At 37.1% G+C, this 20,692-nt stretch overlaps 2 protein-coding genes across 5 annotated transcripts in view; one reads left to right on the top strand and one right to left on the bottom strand.

The window, feature by feature from the left end:
- The window catches only part of ANAPC10 (anaphase promoting complex subunit 10), a 273,020-nt gene that overhangs the window by 208,696 nt on the left and 43,632 nt on the right, over window positions 1-20,692 (top strand). Inside the window, exon 7 of one of the 2 annotated variants that reach the window (XR_013995060.1) lies at window positions 5,779-7,290. The exons of the other annotated variant lie outside the window; for it this stretch is intronic. The gene's annotated coding sequence lies outside the window, so the exon portion shown is untranslated. Of the gene's footprint in view, window positions 1-5,778; window positions 7,291-20,692 lie in introns of those variants that run through there. 2 annotated transcript variants of the gene reach the window in all.
- The window catches only part of HHIP (hedgehog interacting protein), an 84,894-nt gene that overhangs the window by 23,026 nt on the left and 41,176 nt on the right, over window positions 1-20,692 (bottom strand). For all 3 annotated transcript variants that reach the window (XM_081075691.1, XM_081075690.1, XM_081075692.1), the window contains exons 5-8: window positions 6,309-6,460; window positions 5,747-5,920; window positions 4,949-5,092; window positions 1,532-1,653 (exon numbers count right to left, since the gene is read on the bottom strand). In XM_081075691.1, the coding sequence (XP_080931817.1) occupies window positions 1,532-1,653; window positions 4,949-5,092; window positions 5,747-5,920; window positions 6,309-6,460 (592 nt within the window). The remainder of the gene's footprint in view (window positions 1-1,531; window positions 1,654-4,948; window positions 5,093-5,746; window positions 5,921-6,308; window positions 6,461-20,692) is intronic.

Genomic DNA, 20,692 nt, shown 5'->3' with positions numbered 1-20,692 from the left:
AAGACAGTAATTTTAAAGTCCTTTCCAGCTCCCCATGTGATTATGGGGAATATGAGATCATAAAAAGTAGAAAAGATAGATTTTAAGTAACCAGTACACTGAGACAGAAAAATTGAATGATTGAGGTTGTAAACTCTGGATTCAGGCTGCCTGGGTTCAAATCCAGGCCCTACCACTTTATGTTATGTGATAATTAATATTTCTGTGTCTCAGTTTCCTCATCTGGCCAATGCATCCAATAATATAGTGCCTATTACATAGGGTTGTTCTTTGAATGAAATGAGTAAAGTTTATAAAGTGTTTACTACTGGGGCAAGCGTGTAATAAGCAGTGTGGAAGTGGTTATTTGGTTGTTTTGTTTTATTTTCAGTTTTATTGAGGTATATTTGACAAAATTGTAAGATATTTAAAGTGTATATCATGGTCATTTTATATACGTATACACTGTGAAAGGATTCTATGGATGTGTTTTTAATATTAACACATAAATGTAGGGCTGCCAATATTTTAACCAGTTTTAGTTACACCCCAATTAATGTGCTTGTAGAATTTAATTTAATCTATAAATATGGCTGGAATTCCATCATACTAGTGACTCATTAATTTTTTTTCAAACCACATTATTCTTTGGTTTGGCTTTTATAAGCTGCACACATGCACATACATGAATACCTGAAAAAAAAATAAAGTAAAATAACTGAATGCCACATGAACTAACACAGCTGCTTCATTCCTGGCACTAAATAAATATCTGTATTGAATGAGTAAATAGGAGAAGCAATCAATTTAATAATCTTAACCTACTGTTCCTGAATCATACTGTGTTCCCTGAATCATAATAATATTTGATATATTACTTCCTACAAAAGGAGTAAATGCTAAAACATTGAAAAATGTTAAGTATCTTTGACTTCATTATTATCCAATTTTATGTTTTATATGTATCTCTAAGTACTCTAATAATCATATTATTAAAAATAACGTCTAAACTTCCCATTTCCATGACTTGAGTAAATAACATGTTTTTACAAGGCTTTCACTTTTTTTTCTCTAAAATAAACACATTAAACATTTCATTCTTATTTGAAACACATAATTTTCCTAATTGCTGAGACTAGCATGGTGGATATTAAGAAATTTCTTACCTTTAACACTTGTTTTTTTCCTCTGTATATAAGATGTTAAGACAAGTTCTCCCTTATATGTTAAATAAATAGAACTTATTCATCTTGAATCTCAGATGAGCAAAATATAAACTGCTAACTTTTGAAGGTCCATTAAGTTTTTTGGACCTACAGAGCACCATTCAATTCCTGGGAAAGGTAATTACCCAAATGGAACCCCGAGGGCTTGTAAGAATCACTGGACCTTTAAAAAGTGAGCAATTTACTACCTCACCACTGTTAGGCCAGTGTTTTTATGCTTTCCCAATGCTCATTTTGTAGGAATCCTTTTCTCTTCAATTAATATATGAAAATAAAATAAAACCCAAACTAAAGCAAAATCAACAACTTATGCTCTACTTACTTACCGTAATCTTTCCCCTTTATTATCTGTAGGATTCTGGCTGATGATCTGTTCTTTCCATTGGAGTCTGAACAAAGTATTGTTAAATTGATGTTTATATCAGTGGGGTGTCGATCCACAGCGCATCTGCATAACAAAAGGGGGACCCATGAATTCCTACATGCCTGTCTTCCCATCTCAGACTGGAGAGTCCTGACACAGGAACTCTTTGTGGGCTGACAAGGATTCTATGGAATATTTAGTTTGGACCCTCTCGAGAAGGCTGAAGGAAATTTCTTGATGTGTTTGTTTACTCTGCAGAAGCTTAATGATCTCTGGAGAATATTTCTTAATTTTTCTTGGTATCCCCCTCCACTATGAATGTGCACACTGACTAAAAAAAACACTTGCTCATTTTTCTGTTGTTAAGGAATACCACGTGTAAAGTGTAAGAATCAGCAGCAGTGTATCAACCCACATCTGCAACACACAATATAAAATTAGTTATATTACTAGCTTTGTGTTATCTGACATGGACCCGCTACACTCTAGAGCTCAGGCTGCTCTCCCAAAGGAAAGTGTGCACGCCAGTTTAGGGAACAAAATCAAGCTGGTCTCCCAACCATGGAGGTGCTTGACGTTGACTTTGTCTTCATGTTCTGGGACCAGGCTTTTTCTGTGACTTAAGCCACTACTACTACAAACTCTGTGAGGCCAGGAGTCACTTCCCTCTTGTTCATCTCCATGTTTCTGTCACCTGCTTTCAACCAGGCAATATAAATGGGGCTCACTATTTGTAGAATGTTTAAGTCAATGAGGGACTGGGTGTTAGGAGTTTGGGTTGTGGGAAGAATAAAGTTTAATAATATAATTTTGAAGTTCTCACAAATGGGGAAAATAGTGTTGCATTGTTTTTAGTTTCTCAAACTTGGCATTATTGACTCTTTGGGCCCGATAAATCTTTGGGTGGGGGATGCTGTCCTGAGTATTGTAGGATGTTCAGCAGCATCTCTGGCCTCTCAACCCGCTAGATGTCAGTAGCATGATCCCTTCCTCCCAAGTTGTGACAACCAAACATGTTTCTAGACATTGCCAGATCATCCCATTAAGAATCACTTGTTGTTGGACAAAAAAGCACATTGACTTAAAAACAAAACCAAACCCTTGGGGCAATTAAATAATTAAAAAACAAAACAATCAGACAGTAGGTTCTGGGTCCTAAGGAGCCTAAGAGTTGTAGTAGCAAGTATTTAAACAACAACAACCAAACAAAAACTGCTGCCTCCAAATGATCCCATTCATAACAGGGAAGCTATAAGCCTGACCTGCCAAAGATGAGTGAGTTGTTCTGGGGCAACAGTCCCTTTATTGTCCTCTTGAATTCAGTGATTCACAGAATACAATGCCTGGCAGGGATCAGGACACAGACACACTGTGACTTAAGGTGGAACGAAATCCACACAGGGTGAGAAAATTGTTCTGGATTGCCTTTCTTCTTAAGATGAAGAAACTGGGGTGAAAACAGTGTGACCTGTTTCTAACAAGGAGCAAATCTAGAAGAAAAGGCCAGGTCTCCCAAAGGTTGGGTTGTGTGTGTGTGTGTATGTGTGTGTGTGTGTGTGTGCGTGTATGTGGTGTGCAGGGGGGACATGAGGTTTAGCTCTGGCTGAATATTAGGTCCCCTGAGAACCACTTGACCCTTCTAACTTTTAGTTTCTTATGTAAAAAAGAGGCCTGACAGTGAAACGTCTCTGTATGATGCTATAAAGGTACGTGTTGGTATACATTTGTCCAAACCTATAGAATATACACCACCAAGAATGAACCCTAGTGTAAACCCCGGACTTTGGGTGGTGATGATGTGTCCATGTAAGTTCATTAGTTGTCACAAATGGACCACTATGGTGGGGGATATCATTCGTGGGGGGGTTAGACATATGTAGCGGCAGGGGGTATATGGGACAGCTCTGTACTTTCCACTCAATTTTGTTGTGAAATGAAAACCGCTCTAAAAAATTGCAGTCTTAAAAAAAAGGGGGCTGCAGGAGGATGGGGAGAATGATGCCAATGACCTCAAAGTAATGCTGAGAGCTATAAATGAGATAATATGCATAAGATACTTAGCTCAGTACTCTGCATCAAGGGGCTTAATAAAAGTCAGCTTTACTTTTAGCCAATAATTATTTTAGTTTCCTTTCTGCTTTATTAAATCTTCCTCTGCTTAAAATAATCTTGGAGGAAGGCGGACTGTTCCTTCAGCCCTCTGCCCCGGAGAAGGTCAGACTGCACGCACAGGCAGCCTGCCACACGTAAGGTCTGTAAAGCGCCTCACCCTGTGTTTTTATACTGAGGGTGCGGGACCCCCAGGAAGGTTGTCTGCAAGCGCCAGTGGGATTGTGGTGACTCAGGCTGCTCGACTTCAAAGTGCTGCTTTGTGGTGGTATCTGCGAGTTCTGAGCTATCGGAATGGAATGTGACAGTTTCCTCCACATCCTGAACCCACCTTAAGTATTCCCTGTCGCACAGATTTTAAGATCTGCTGAGATGCCAAAAAGGAAATGAACTGTAGAGTTGGACTTTGATGGAGGGGAGATGAAGGGCATGAGGGATTATAAAAATAAAAAAATTGAAAAATACTCACCTTGCACACAGTGAACACTCAATAAACATTAAATAGCAGTAATGCCTTAGCTAGTAAATGAATGAATGTGGCCAGATACCCCTTAGTATGGCTACCAGAACACAGATTGGCATGACGCTTTCATCACAGGATTGCTATATTATACTTCATAGCTTTTTTAGAGTGTACCCCAAATTTCTCACTCGCCACACTTCTTAGTGTTCCTTTCTTTACGGTTAATTATAGTAAGTAGTCAGTATGAATTCCTTTAGTATGTGTTAACTTTTTTCAAGGAGAAGAATGTTAACATTTAGTCAACTCCTTACAAATTGATACTCTGCCATCATATATATTAAGTGAGGCTATGATAACAAGAGCTATAATTTATTTAAAATTGACCAGGTGTGCCAGACACTCTATTTCATGCTTTACTTATAGAAATGCACTTAATCATTACAGCATCTTTGTAAGGTAGATTTAGGGAGGTTTAAGGAGACACATTAAAAGGTTTATTATCTCTCTGATTATTCAGGCCGAAGTCTGAATCATTACACTAATTTAACAGTTATCTAATAATAGCCCTCCAAAACATTCAGGCGATTTTCCTCTATGAATTTGTCCTTTTCCATGTCTAATTTGCATCCCGCGTTAACAGAAGTGAGTGCTAACTACTGGCTTGGAGCATAAGCCAGTGTGATTTTTAGAGGCACACACTTGCACACCACTCTTGGCTGCTCTGTGGCTGGACCCGTCTTTCTTTTCCCAGTCCCTGAATCCCAGTGTGGCTTTCCAGCAGGTGAGGGGGCAGGCTGGTGTTCTCACCTGCCTGGATCGTGGAGGCCGTGGGCAAACACTTCGGGGGGCTGGTTGGTGCTGTTGAAGTGCGGGTTGCTCCGGGGGATAGAATACGGCACATTGCACATATCCGTGTCCACGTCCAGCCGGAGCACCGAACCTGTGAAATCACTGAGAAAGTGGAGAATGACATAAGTGCTTTGTGGTTTTGTTTGCATTACTCCTAAACTAAATGCAGGGAGGTTGCTCTGTGGAACACCTTCCTATTTGAGACAAAATTGTTCAGGTTCCAAATTCCATACGGTAGGAAATGAAACGAGGGGCAGTTTGGTTTCAGACAAGTGGCAGCACCAAGACAGCTGGACGGTGGCCGACGACTACAGCATCAGTAGGGCACTGCTGTTTGCATCTGTCCTCTTAATTTTTTGCCAAGCCATGTATTTTACGTCCCCGATGAAGGTCCACTGGAGTATGTTAGCCCATTACGCAGAGTGTGGAAAGCTGCATGGATTGCAGGGCAGCTACACAGGGGAGGAGGGGTTGCTTGCTTCTCAGGGCTGTGTGTAGCCCAAACTACACAGCAGCAGCTTGTTTTAGGACATCTCGGTATAGTGACTTTCAAAAATATTACATCAGCATATGATTGGATTCCTCTTCATTTGATAAATGCAGACATTGATAACCAAAGTTAAATATCTAACCAGCGTGATTTAATTCAATGACTTTTTCACTCACTGGATCTGATCCCTTTTCCTTGCACTTAAAACATTTTAACATCAAGAGGAACCTGTTTTTTGTTGTTGTTGTTTTTTTTTTTTTTTTTACCTTAATCCGTCCATCTCTTCCATGTCATCCAGCGTGATCATCCCATCACCGAGAATGATGTACAGGAAGCCATCCGGGCCGAAGAGCAGCTGTCCTCCGAGATGCTTTCTGTGGAGTTCCGCAACCTCGAGGAACACTCTGGCAGTTCTCAAATCAATCTGATGGGGGTTTTTTCTACATGGTTGGGGGAAACAATACCATGATTGTTAAAGATGTAAGGTAATCCATCTAAAGAGTAAATAGTACACACATAGGGAAGCAAACAGCTGGCCTCTAAATAAGGAAACACATACTTGCTATGGGGCTGATAAAAATTGCCAGAAAATTATGTGATTTTCTAAGTTTCAGAAGTAGCATTTCAGTTAAAAGAGAATTGAGAAAAAGTCTCAAAGATATCATTTTCCCCACATGGGCTTTTAAACAAGATGGAGATTATGGTTTAATCATTGCCACTTTATGGCTGTTTATTTGTAACTTCTAAACAACAACAACAAAAATTATGAAGAGATACAGAGAAAATAAGATTTAAAAATATTTGTGTCTCCATGTGTTTCAGTGATACCTGGATACTGTGTACTCCACAACTCTGAGAATGTGGTCATGAGGCCCGATAGCCCACCGTTCTTGGTTGGTGGTATAAGACACATAGAGCTTTCCATTTTTCTTGTAATTGGGATGGAATGCAAGGCTTAGCAGTCCTCTTTCATCTCCTCCCTGCAGTCAAATGAAAAACACAAAGAATTGCGAAGTTAATTATGTTCTTTATTGTGTTTCAACTGGAACCCCAAAAGAGTCTCTTTCTTTCTTCTGGATAATCTTTGCCCAAACTCTTTTCTTTTCTTCCTTGCCTACTGCACAGAAAAGGATTATAAAACATTTCACTTTGCGGAACTCTTTAAGGGTTAGAACAAGCCAATTGTCTTGTGTGGTTATCTATGCACAAGACCCTCCCACCACTTTTGTCAAATGATTTGTGTACGTAATCTTGGGAAGCGAGGAAGACAAGTTTAAGTGCTGTGAAGAATTCTCTGCTGGGTGACTAGGTTGCTCGTAGTCCATAGAAGATAAATAAAAAGGTTCATAATCAGCAGTCACTTCTAATCCAAATCTCCAAAACCTAAAACACAGTGTGGGCTGCCAACTCCCACTGTCTTGGCAATATGTTTAGAAAACAGTTAAATTGCTTGTGTAATATGTAAACCTTTGTTTCACCCTGGAGGCATCTACATCAGTTGTCACAACGATGGTGGTCTGTTCATCATAGCTAAGTAATAAGCAGCATTGGCCTAGCTACATAGAAATGAGGTATTTTTACTTGTATCCCTTTCCTGCATAGAGTTTTTCTTTATAGAAGGATGGGGAAATGGGAGAAGAGCTAAAAGCCAGGGCTGAGATGGGGGTGGAAGAAATCCTAGAGAGGAAAGGGGACACTAGGAAATAAAAGAAAAATCCCAAACAACTTTCTTTTGTTATTATATGAATGTCAAGGATTGTGTACATTAGGCATGCCAAATGCTGTAACAATTAAAACATCATCATGTTCTTAAATAGAAAGGCATTTTATCTTTATTTTCTGCTAATTCAGCTGGAAACTCAGTATGGTCTTAGCATTTGTTTTATCCCACAAGCATAGGAGTTTCTCTAATGAAATCACCGTATCCAAAATTATCTAGATCAGAAACTTTTAAATTCATATTCTAGGAAACCAGTGACCACTTTCTCTGTAGTCTGAGGAGTTAGTTATCTACAATGGTGAAAAAAGGGACATGAAATTGAATGCTGCAATGCCTGCTAGTACATCATCTTATACACACTATTTCATTAAACAACACATCTCCTATGGCAAAAAGCTGTAAATTACTCCTTAGAAGAAGAGGGGAAAACGTCTCTAATAGTGCAACTTCTTCACAAGGTTATGCTCAGTAATGGCAGGACTCTCGTGCTTTGGTCCCCAGAATAGCATGTGCTACTAGCAAAGCATAAAGCTATTAATAGGTTGGTGTTCTACATGGATTTGAGAACTTCAAGTTTTAGGCATAAAAGCTCACTTTCAATAAACACTGATTGATTGCCTGGGTTAGAGAAATACTGCTTTTAGATACGTGCCATCCAAAGTGGGAACATCCAAACTTGAAGAGTGTATAAATAAGAAAATCAATGCAAATAATGCAAATCATTATTCAAATGTCAAAAAAGTCAACTTCTTTATTTGCATAACACAATATGCTTAATATTAGCCAAAAGAACAATCTCAGTGAAGGGTAAGGCTCTGATGACAATGATTTATGAATGGGCCTCTATTTTTCAGATTATCCTGTTAGGATGATTTTAATATTGACTGGATGTTGCTGGTTTTCTTCTTACATTTTCATTAAGCAAGTATTTCCTGCCTTTCTCATGAGACATTGAAAGCTGGGATGTGTAACGAAGATTCGATGGTAGAAAAGCCACCGTACATTTTCATCTCCTGGATGGAGGTATGTACGGAGGCCTAGGGGTGGATTTAGTTTGTGATGAATTCCTCTTCCACATAGATCTCCCTCTAAAGCTGCAAGTGCAGGGGAAGTACTGCATGCCCCCTTCACACATGTTTGTGCTCCACCATAAGAAGCTTTTGTTGAAAGTAGCTCTTTTGTAGTTTTTAATCAAATCCTCTGAAATACAATTTGAGTTGGAGAGCAACATGGTTTAAACTTGTGTTGGTTGCTTTTCAGGAATTAGAAATGGAGAATCCATGCACTGTAGAAAGACTGATGGGAACAGAGTTTTACACGAATCCATAAGTGATAGAAGACAATTGCTTACTTTGGGATTCTCCTATCACATGAATGAATTTGGGGACGTCATTGACATTTATTAAAGTACCAAATATGGAAACAGAATGAGACATTTGAATGACAAGAAAATAAATCGAAAAAGCAATTTTAAAAAATGTCAGTAATTTTGAAATTTTCAGGTTATAGGATTTACGTTTGTTTAATCATTACATATGATTTCATAATTTTTATATGCAGGATATTATGTGTGTACATTTAAAAAATAATTTCAACCTTACAGAAAAATTGTAGAACAGTATAAAGAGGTTCCATATATCCTTTACCCAAAATCACTAGTGGTTAGCATTTTCCCCCAAATATACATGTCTATCTCGTATACATACATATGTATATCTATTTCTTTTTGTTTCTTTTTACACTTGTTTAATCATTACATAGGATTTCATATTGTTTTAAGTCAACATCAGATGAAAAATAGTGTCCTGGTTGGTTTAGAAATATGACAATTACTCTTATTTCAAAGAAATACTTTCATAACTGTATTAATGAAAAAATTGAATGTATTACATAAATATCCTAGAGTGTATCTTAAAATTAGCTTTTTAAATTACATAGTATAACACAACTCCTGAATGTTCAGAGATTGAGAAGGAGGAATATGCTGCTGTTGTTGGGAGATGAAAGTATTCATAGGCTCACATTTCACTTGAATAAGCATTCAGAGTTATGTTGTCTGTTTAAAGTATGTTACTGACAAATCATGATTTACCTCTCTAATGCAAACCTATCTTTGAGGTTGGGGTCATCTTTCACGATCTATATGGAAAAGTACATTGATTGGGCTTCTTGGAGGTTGACCTTTGGACCAGGTTCAGAGGCCACAACCCCAGAAACACCAGCAGACGTTTGAGGCCTCCAGGCTGCCTCCTGTGGCTGCTGCGATTACAGTCTCGCCACCAGGACATTCCCTGAGCCTGGGCTTTGGTGCCTGGAGGCAGGACTGGCCAGCAGACCAGCTCTCCCCAGCTCACAGAAAGCCCTGTGCCAATTTGACTGATTCTCTTCTGATGCCTTCCCATGCCTTCCTCTTATTATGTGTATTTTTGTGGAATTAAAATCATGCCCTCCTTCCAGAAATGTCAAGTTATTGAACTATTTCTCATGAGTATCTGGAAAGAATGAACCTCTAGGGATTAGTTCAGCCAGGATACTGAAAACGGAGAAAAAGACATTAATAGAATGGCAAGTGGAAGATTCAGGGTGCAGGGAGCCATGCTTTTCAAAAAGACTCTGATTTCTAACATTATACTTTTGAAAACTGTTAACCACTGTCCAGAATGTTTATCCTTACCCATGTGAAAAGCAGCAATCTGTCCAAATATGCACGTTATACTTTGTGCATCATTATTCACACTGAACACTCCAAGCATACGTTGTGCTTCTAGGAATATAATCACTGCTAGAACCAAACGGTGGCAAGTAACGTACAAATACATTAGGGTTTCCTCTGTTCAGGTCGTGCTCTTTTTTAAGCTCACTGAAGTCTTGCTCCCCTGAGCTTCCTAGTCTCCCAGGAGACGCTGCTGCCCTCTTTGCTTAGCCCTCCCAATACCATATCAACTTCTAGACAGCCCCACACCTAGCACAGATGATTTCTCAAAATCTCGTGGGTAATTTGAAAATAATGTCCCTATATACTTTGGAACCTTGAGATTTCAGAGTAAACCATAACCCTCCCACCTTTAAGGACTCAAGAAGTAAGCTGCCACTCAATTATCATTCAGCTCTCGGGAGCAATTTCACGGGGTCAGCAGAAAAGAGGCAAAACCCACAAAGAGTATTGATGACTTTAATATAAGTGCAAGGTCAGATCTAGTCTTATAGTTTGGGGGTATGTACTTTTCTCTGGGGAGCAGAACAAAGTTCTAACCAATTGACTAAAAGTATTCCTAGTCTTTGAAGAAAACGAAGTATCTAGTGTTTGAAAAGGAGAAATAATCAATCACCAAATGATTGTAACAGAAAGCATTCTTTTCTTTTTTAAGTGAAATTGTGGCATGGTCTGTCATTATGATATTATTTTGAAAAAAAAAATTCCCTTCATACTTCCAATGTAAGTTTACTTTTTCCTGATTTCTGGCCTCCTTAAAGTTTGCCTTAATCTTTTTCAGGGAATACTGACTTGTATATTTTAGGAAACAGGACTGGGTAGCACTGAACTGGAAGCACAATTTCTCATTTTTACGTAGTTTTTCTTAGTGACCTTTTCGTGAGTGACTGTCTTCAAGTTTAGGAGTCTATTGTCAGCCCAGTGGTATTGAGAAAGCAATGAAACACACATTCAAGTAAACAGTGCAGTACTAAATGAAAGATATTCCTCGTGACGCCTTGTCAAAAAAAATTGTATTTAACATTGATTCAACAAATACTTAAGGAATACCTGCTGTGTGTTAGGCATTATGCTGGGCGCTAGGACTAAGACATTCAATAAAAACCGATTCCTGCTTTAGGAGCTTATACATAGTAAGAGATAACAAAGTGCAGTTCTCAGTTGTTTCATTCCCACCACACTTCTTTATGAGGCTGACTTTGGGGGAGGTTAAACAATGCTATGCTATTAGAAATGTGCACAACCCAAAGAACAAGTGTTAAACAGAGTAATAAATAAATTCTGGGTAACCTTGACACAAAGGCTAATTAGTATAGGTAAGGAAAAGAAAAAAGCTTGGTTATAAGAAAACTAAATTACATGAAGAATTAGGCAATTTCTGCAAATAGTAAGACCATCTTCTAATTTATTTCATGTACATGACACAGGCACACAGATAGGAGTGAAGACCTCTAGTAGAATTGTTGTTCTCCTGATAATGCAAGAGCTTCTAAGAATTAACATGAGAACAGAGCAGTGGTACTTTTAATTCTCTCTAAAATATATACTTTTATTATAAGGTAGGTCACCATATTCTTTATTAATACATTTTGCTGGCACAAATAAGGAAAGAAATATGAGGATTTGGAGACTTACATAGGCCCCTCCTCATGCAAACCTTTGTTTCTCTTAGACTGGAACCTTTTGCTGTTCAGAAATGAGAAATAAGTTTGTTTTAGAATTATTAGTTCAAACACAATACCAGATTGTATTAGTTTTCTATTACTGATGTAAAAAATCACCACAAATTTAGTGGCTTGAAACCACGCAAATCTATTACCTTAAAATAGAGTCCAACATGGGTCTCATTGGGCTAAAATAAATGTGTCGGCAAGGCTGTGTTCCTTTCTGAAGGGTTTTGGGGGTGATCGTTTCCTTTCCTTTTCCAGCTTCTAGAAGCCACTTGCATTCCTTGCTTTGTGTCTTCTTTCCTCTATCGTCAAAGCCAGCCACAGTGGGTTGCATTCTTACCATATAGCATATCTCCTATTTCTGCCCTCCTCTGCATGCTCTTCCATTTTTCAGAATTTGTAATGACATGGAACCCACCCAGGTAACCCAGGAAAATATCCCTGGATTGTTTGGCAATCTTAATTCCACTGCAACTTTAATTTCCCTTTGCCATCCATGTAAGGTAACAGTGTGCACAGATTCTGGAAATTCAGAAGTGGACTTTTTTCCGAGAGGGGTATTATTCTGCCTACCACATGACTATAGTAATCTGTGTTTTAGAAAAGGATCCATTTATGACTGGAGCCATCTTGGCCATGCCAAGTGAGCCCCGAGAAGAGTTGACTGGTGTCCACCTATAAGTTACAGGGATATACCTAAGGCGAGCTCTGTCATTGCAAGCATTTACTTCAGAATGAAGTGGAAGCACCTTTCCGAATTAAGGAGAAGGTGAAGGAGGAGATAACATGTGGGCATGTGATACTTTGATACATGAACTCAGTCAAGAGCGAAGCTCCTGTGTTAATCGCAGGACGCAAAGACAGTAAAGTTAAACATTACTTAAAAGTGTGTTCTACTAACTGGAGGATTTTAAGCTCACTGAAACTGTATCATTTTGCTTTGTTCATAAGTCGTGAAACACTGTAGAATATGAATTTCTTCACAACTCCTGGAAAAGATGAGAAGCGTTGCTTTTCACTAGTTCCAAAGTCTAATTTGGTCTCAGAAGAGGAGTCAGTTTCCTGAGGATCTCCAGTTAGCTTATGGGAGTTGCTGCATGATTTGATTCTGTGATAGAATGAAAAATATATTTGGTTTTTGTCCCAGATCCTGGCACACAGCTCCTAAAACCAATGGGATTTCCTGAGTGATGGGAGTGTCTTTTATTATTCATAATGAACCCCTGTCAGTCTTGTTAGAGTTTATGCTAATGAGGTGACACTTGGTGGGTCCCTAGAGAGCTTCAGAATGGGGGTTGGTAGCCAGAGGAACCCAAAAATGTGATTAGAGGGTTGAAACTTTCAACCTCCACCCCTCAATCTGCTGAGAGTGGAGAGGGAGTAGAAGCAGAGTTCAATCACCAATGGCCAATGATTTAATCAACCATACCCAGGTAATGAAGCCTCCATGAAAATCCTAAACAGTGAGGTTCGGAGAGCTTCTAGGCTGTTCAACATACTGAGGTGCTGGGACACTGGCACACCTGAAGAAGGCATGGGCACTCAGCGTCTCCCTCACCCACCCCACTGTATGCGTTGCTTCCATTTGGGATTCCTGAGTTGTAGCCTTTAAAATAAACCAGTAATAATAAGTAAAACACTTTCTTGAGTTCTGTGAGTTCTACTAGTTATAGAGTCCAAGGGGGGCTTCTGGGAAACCCTGAATTTATAGTCAGTTGGGCAGAAGTGTGGGTCCTGGGGCACCCCATTTGTAGCCGGTGCCTGAAGTGGAGACAGTCTGTGGGGTCTGGGGTAACTCCTGATAGTTAACGTCAGAATGGAAGGGAATTGTTGGACCCAGTTGGTGGAGAACTAACTGGTTGGTGAGAGGAAAAAACCCTCTTATTTGGTGTCAGAAAACACACCTGATTTTACTGATTTTATCAATGAATAAGTAAAAATAAAACCCTGAGTGGTTCCTTAGCCCATCCTCCTTTCTAGGGAGAAGGAGATCATGATCAACTGAAGTTAAAGAATACTTAGAATAATTTAGAAGTCTTCCTTTCATACAAATCTTACCTTGGAACTTAACATTTTAATAAAATTTTATTATTCACTCTTGGCTTTTCTTACCTTAGCTCTTCTCTGAGGATGAAACCAGCCACAGTATGCTGAGGACCTATCACTTATAGTACTAATTCTCCCCTTTAAAATTTCCTGTATTTTTCCACATTTGGCTTTTACTTTCAGATAAGTCTTTTACTTAACTTGGATTATTCTCTGGTTTCCTGATAATGCCTCAGGTCATCTCTTCAAGGCCTCATTTCTGCTTAATTGTATTTACCCATTGCTTCAGTTCTCTAAGAAAGTACATACAAGTTTCAAAGGCTAGCAGGACCCAAGCCCACCTCCACCACACTCCCCTGACACATGTATCCTTCTTCAAATGAACTTGAGAGCTGCAGAACATACCCAACAATTCAGAATTTTTAGGAAGTATCTCAGAGTATATATTTTCTGGTATGTAGCAATCAGTCCAAGTCAAATCTGTGTTTAGAATTGTCCATTTTATCTTCTGGAAGTAGCAAATGACATGTAAAGACTAGAAAAGTACAAATGGGAGGATGAAAGATTCTAGATGGAGACCAACTATCTAAAAGTCATGCTGGCTTTCTTCAACAATTCTCTCCCAGCCCCCTTTTCAAACATAAACAAAATAAATTCGTCACACTGGCTCTAAGTTATGGCCTACACAGAGGAAATATATTAGAAGTAGTTATTTTCTAGAATTTGTAGCTTCCTAGCTAGCTGCTACTTATTCCATATACTAATGTTCTCGACATCTCATGGGTATGGAGACATATATATATATATTTATATACACTCAGTTAAAAATCATTATGGTTACAATAGTTTATGTATGTATGTATGTATGTGATTTATTTTATATAAACTTTATATTTGTCAAATGGAATTAATTTTATATTTCTACTTTCCCTAGACTTTTTACCTGTTAGAACTGTGATATTTGGTACAGTATGGCATATTAGATAATGGATTGACTTGTATCTTTTACCTTGTCTAGGCAGTGGTTAGCTGCTGTCAATTCCCAGGTTAGGTTAGCTGTCCAAGGAATTGAATACGATGTCAGGGAATGGCTTGAACATTAGGGACTATTTGTCTCTCAATATGTGTCAAGTATTAACAATATCTGTGGTGTTCCAAAGTTCAGTTCTCCAATACATCTTATCTAAAAGATGCTTCAATACAATTAAACTGTGAAATGTCTATTTCAAATAAGTAATAAAATAATAAGACTACAAAAAGTATAAACTCTTCTCCAAAACAAAATCCTAGCACCAAACATTTTTGAAGAAGGAAAATGTATAGAAAAGTTGGCAACACTTACAGAAAGCAAAGCTCTTATGCTCGTATGTTTAGGCAACATGAAAATAAATGAAAGGTTTAAAAAAGCTACAAGAACCTTCATGGGAATTAAAAGTGAATAAAAATGGCAATGAAGAAACGGTTTGTAATTATACTAAATGCTTCTATTACAACCTACAGGTTTAATACTTCTTAAACCTTAGAATTTACAAAGTACCCATTTCCAGACTGAATTGTAAAAGGGTAAAATATTGGGCAGTTACATGGTTAGACGTAGCAAAATCTCAGATATGTAAATGAAGAGCTCGATCAATTCCACTAGACTGTAAGCTTCTTGAAGGCAGGGACCTCATGTTGGTATTTGTGGTGTCTTACAGAAGATCTCCCCTGTAGTAGAAGCCTTGTCATAAAAGGTAACGTGTAGTGAGCTCTTACTAGGTGCCAGAGATGATGCTAAGTAATTTGCAAGCATTATGTTCTTATAAAGTTTAACAACTCTAGAGTTTCATGCTATTTGGTTGGTGCAAAAGTAATTGTGGTTTTTGCAATTGTTTTTAACCTTTTAAACTGCAATTACTCTTGCACCAACCTAATATTTTTATATTATCAGCATTTTCTGGATAGTGGAGATGAGTAACTCGCTCAAAATACACAACCAGCAATGGCAAAGCAGAGATTGTCTGTGATTGGAGGACACATAATATAAACTATTGTTACATCACCCCACCAAATATTTCCTAAATGAAGAAAATGAACAAACAAAGAACAGATTGTATTCTTTCATCAGTACCCATTGTTCATGAACTGAGGCAGTACTGAAACGGTCTTCCTTAGGTTTACAAAGCTCTACAGGGGAATAAAATGAAGCCTACATCTCAGCTATTTTAACTTCTGTATGTTATCTTAACTTACATGAGATGTATTGAAGCTTATACCTCAGTTATTTTAACACAAAGGTTAATTGAGGTTTTAGGGCAATGTGCTGATAAACTGACTATGTGGAAAAAACAAAGTCCTGATTTGTGTACATTTCCATAGTGTAAATACTCTCACCATGGCCACTTTCAAATTGGCAACTTGATTTCACTGACTGTGCTATGTGAAGAGACAAGCACAATTAGCTCTCGCAAGCCCATGACCGCCATTGTAGAATATTTCTATTCTCCTTCAAACTTTTCATATTCTTTCTCTCCATTACTATTGTGCTTTTTTCCCTCCTGTTTTAAAATTTTTGTCATATCTCTTCCTTTCAACGTGAAGCACCCAAATAGTTTGTGAATTAAACGGAAGTTTAAAATAAATAAATTATTAATTAAACATGAGGGAAAAGGTCTTTTGTTCCTGAAGTTTTAGATGAAACATACATAAAAACTAGCATACCACCAAAAAAATAGAACAGAACACCTAACAATCCTTTCAAAGAGTTTACTTGGTTACTTAGTGGGGGTGAGAAGCAAATGAAAACTCCTTGGTAAATATCTTTCCTCCCTCTCAGAAGGTTGCTCAGATCATTAAAGAAAGCACTGAATGTAAAGTTAGTCTGTAAATTCCAATATGGCATTTGAGCTGAAGATGTGGCTATTACAACAGGCAGAGAGGAAAGAGCCATCCTTAAATTTAATTGATTGATAAAAATAAGATTTTGGAAGGGAATGTGATTTAGAAGTAGAGAATATGTAGTCCTACATTTTAATTGGATGAAGAATGCATTTAAATTATGTAGAAGTATTATCTTGCTGCCTAGCATCCGAAGAACTTTTGGATTTCAGAAAATTGCAGGCATGGAAAGGCACATTTATACCTGTATTTAGCACCGGACTCACCACATAGTTTTGATAAAGTTCTGTCTATCTCTCTTTGGGAGATTTAGATGGTATGCGTTACCAATAGCTATTAATGAATGATTTGCAAGACTTGAGGTAATCTGAATTTTTATTCTAGAGTTGAAACATACATACTTGGCTACTGCAGCAATATTTCCTTTTTTTTTAAGTTAAAGCATTATATAGTGTTGTATACTCTAAAGTTAAACATAATCTCTTTAGTAATCATTGAAAAGGGGTGATAGGAACAAATCAACCCCAACATTTCTGTGTTCTCTAATAATACTGATGGCAAATCACAATGATATTTTCTCCCTACCCCAAACTCTATGTAAACAAGCACTTCCAAGGTTTATGACAGAAAAATATGAATTTTTTGATATTAGTAAACAGTTGTGAAAATTACCTCTGAGCAATATTGACTAACATAACACATATTTATGTAAGTAAGATACTGAGTTTAGATTCAAGTTTGGATATCCAATTAGAAATTAAGGAAGTATACAAGATTGTTCAAGAAGTATGTAAAAAAATGCACATCATTAAAAAATACATATGTATATATAGAGAGCCCCAAAGATTAGATGATGCCAGAGAACAAAAGAAATATTTATTTATGTTTGGGGATTTTAAATTTTTCCTTTTTTCACTCTCTTAAGGATTTCCTTCTTAGGATCCTTCTTGAAATACAAACAGTTTTTAAAAATTATTAAATTGACAAATATGGGGCAAACCTTGTTAGAAAAGAAAGTGATTCCTTTGGAACAAGGAGGACAACTTAAAAATGCATCAACAACTTCTTCAAATCCCCCAAATTTATTTTACTTGATGGGTAAGAAGAAGAAGAAGCTGTCCTATTGTCTTGCAGCTTGGAAATAGCTTTCTTAGAATGAACTGGTCTATAATCAAGAAAAATCATTGTTCATAGTTTATTAATAAAAGTTATGAATGTAAGGACAATTAACTTTTATAAGAATGAAAGCAAAAATTTAATGGAATTATTAGGAATATTCAATTTTTATATTAAAATCTAAGGAAATAAAATGGACTCATAATTCATTTACCATCTTGAAAGCTAAAATATGTGAGGCATAAAGTCTGACCATTTTGTTTTAAAGATTAAACCCCCAAATTTAAAGCCTGTTTCCTTGAGAGTTTCATCTGATTTATACCTTTGTACTTTGAAAAATAATTTTTTCTCCTGTCAGAAAATAGAAGATTCGGGGTCCTTCCAATGAAAGAAAGATTGTAATATTAAAGATAAATGCTTAACTATAGCAAAGGGAACAAAATTGGTTTTAATGAATTTGACCTCTTGCTTTTATAAAGTTTGTTTTTTATGATGTGTGGCTAATATGGTGGTCATGCAGCTAAAAGCATCATCTTCACATCATTATACAGAAATATAACACTAGTATACTTGAGTTTCCAAGTCATGTTTCATTGCTCTTTACTATATATTTCCTATTGTTACTCTAAAGAACTCAAATTGACTTATATGAGAACAAACATTAAACAATTAAGATTATTGCTTTGAAAAGAAACCTTGAAAAAAAAACCCAACAGTTTAGACCACCAAGAAGCACTAATAAATTTAAGAAAATATGAGGTTTCCTCTATTTGACTTCTCTTGAGAAGTTATGCAATAGATTGCTGGAACTTCAAGGTCATATAAAAATTGTGGTACTTTTAAAATTATTCTCTGAGTAGAGTTTGTGTTTACATGATTTATATGTCAATTAAACTTGCAATTTACCAAAATAGCAAAATCAAATTCTTTGCATCTTTGGTATTTTCATTAATCACTATTTTACAAAATGATCAACTGAATTCTAGCAATACAGCAACACTAAGACTAAAAACACGATCAATCTAAACATCCAGTTTTACATTAAAAATCATTCTTATTTCAAAATAACAGTTACAAACCAACATTTAGAAAACAAACATTGGCTGTGCCTCAGATATCCAAATTAAGCAACTCTTTTTGATGTTTGGTATATTCCATATTTATACTAATTCTGAATAAAAGCAATTAATCTATACTTATGAAAAATGCATCTTTACTATTAAATTATATAAAATTTAAAATGTGAAGTTTTTGCAGTTCCATGTATGATACTATTCCATTAAGGTGAAAGAAGTATAAGAACTATATATTATAGTCATCTGAAACATCTGAAGTCCATATTAAAGGTAGGAAAGTAATTATAAAATCAGAGTAGGATTTATGAAGAAAGACTAAAGGCTTGGATTTCTTAAGTTTAAAAAACAAAAAGTCTGAGTACACATAACTGGCCTTAAATATATGAAGATTTATTGGAAGGAGGACAGTGTCTGGCTGTTCACCTTTTCCATGGAAATTTCACCAATAGGTATTTTCAATGCAAAGGATGTTGTTTTCCTTGTAATTCTTAATATAATGGAAAATTTACTTTAAATAATAAGGAATAATATAATTTTGGACCAAAAGGCAGAATTTGGGGAATTTCTGATATTCAAATTGCTTGAGATTGTGTCCTTAGTTAACTCAGGGAAGAGCCAAACAATGAAAGACAGATCTGTTTTCTAATAGGTTCATAATTTAATGTGTATAGCAATTTGGACAAATCGATGGCATGTTAATACTTCCCATTTGAATTTTCAGAATCACACTGTAGAGACAAATTCCTGGTTCTAAATCCTAGGACAGTTGAAGTGTTCATAAAAGTTCTACTTTCCTGACTGCCAATACCCACTGTCTTCAACATCTATAACGTCATTACCATTTATCCTCACTCACTGCACAGCTCTCACTCTCAGATTCCAGCACTCCACTCAGTCATCGGGGGCAAATATGGTAAGCCAGTTGCTTCCGTGTCATTGTGCATCAAATTCCTATTTACCTGTGTTTCAGAATGTGGGCTCCCGGGTTTCGATTGCCTAGGTTTGCAACTCGACGCCTCCACTTAGCTTTTGGACATAGGAAAGTGACTTAGCCTCTCTGCATCTCAGTTTTGTCGTCCTCAAAATAGGGGACATTTCTTATCTCGTAGGTTGTTGTGAAGTAGTTAATGGACAGATGCAGAATGGGCCTTGACACACTGTTGGTACACAACAGAAGTTAGCCATTATTATTGTATGCCATGGCCGGGCTAATGTATTCTGGTTGGGAAAAAAGACTTTAAACAAGTAAGTCTACAAACAAATACAGAATTGAATTTTGAAGAAGACTATAAAATAAAAGAACAAGGTGTGTGGGAAAGCCTATTAGGCAGAATCTAATTTAGACCAGGGATCGGGGAAGACCTCTCTGAAGATGCACATTCAAGCTGAGGCTTCAAGGGGCCAGAGAGTGAGAGGGAAGAGAGAATGGCATCTCCCAGAGGGACGCTTTTTGAGTGTGATCTTCTGGGGAAAGAGAAATATCGGGGAAGAGTACAAAAGGACGTACACTTGTTCTCCGTGGAGAGTGTTAGGAATCTAGGGGTGCATGCTAATAGAGTGGAACAAATGTGGATTCCATAATACCAGAGCTGGCTTTGAACCTTGCTTTGGGACTTACACGCTGTTTGACTTTGGGGAATATAGCACCCTTGAGCTTCAGGTTTCTTCTACTATAAATGAATTATAATTTCTACTTCATAAGGTTTCTTTTTTAATGAAAAATACACAAAGTAAACATTTTCAATTACTAACACTCAGCTGGCACAGATTAGCAGCTCCCTAATCAGCTCTTTCCTTTTCATGGTGAAGGGCAGAGGGATGGGCTTGTAGTTTATGTATGTGACAGTGGACGGTAGGAGTGCTATCCTCAAATAGAAGGAAGAATGGGGGGTTTAAGATGGGAGGGATGAGTAATCATTTGTTCATTTACTGATTAATGCCTCTCTTGAAATGTATAAAGTCAGCTCTAACAGAAAGGATAATTCAATTATTCC

This window comes from Rhinolophus hipposideros (assembly GCF_964194185.1).
Source record: "Rhinolophus hipposideros genome assembly, chromosome: 16".
NCBI lineage: Eukaryota > Metazoa > Chordata > Mammalia > Chiroptera > Rhinolophidae > Rhinolophus > Rhinolophus hipposideros.
This window is presented reverse-complemented; position numbering and strand designations above follow the sequence as displayed.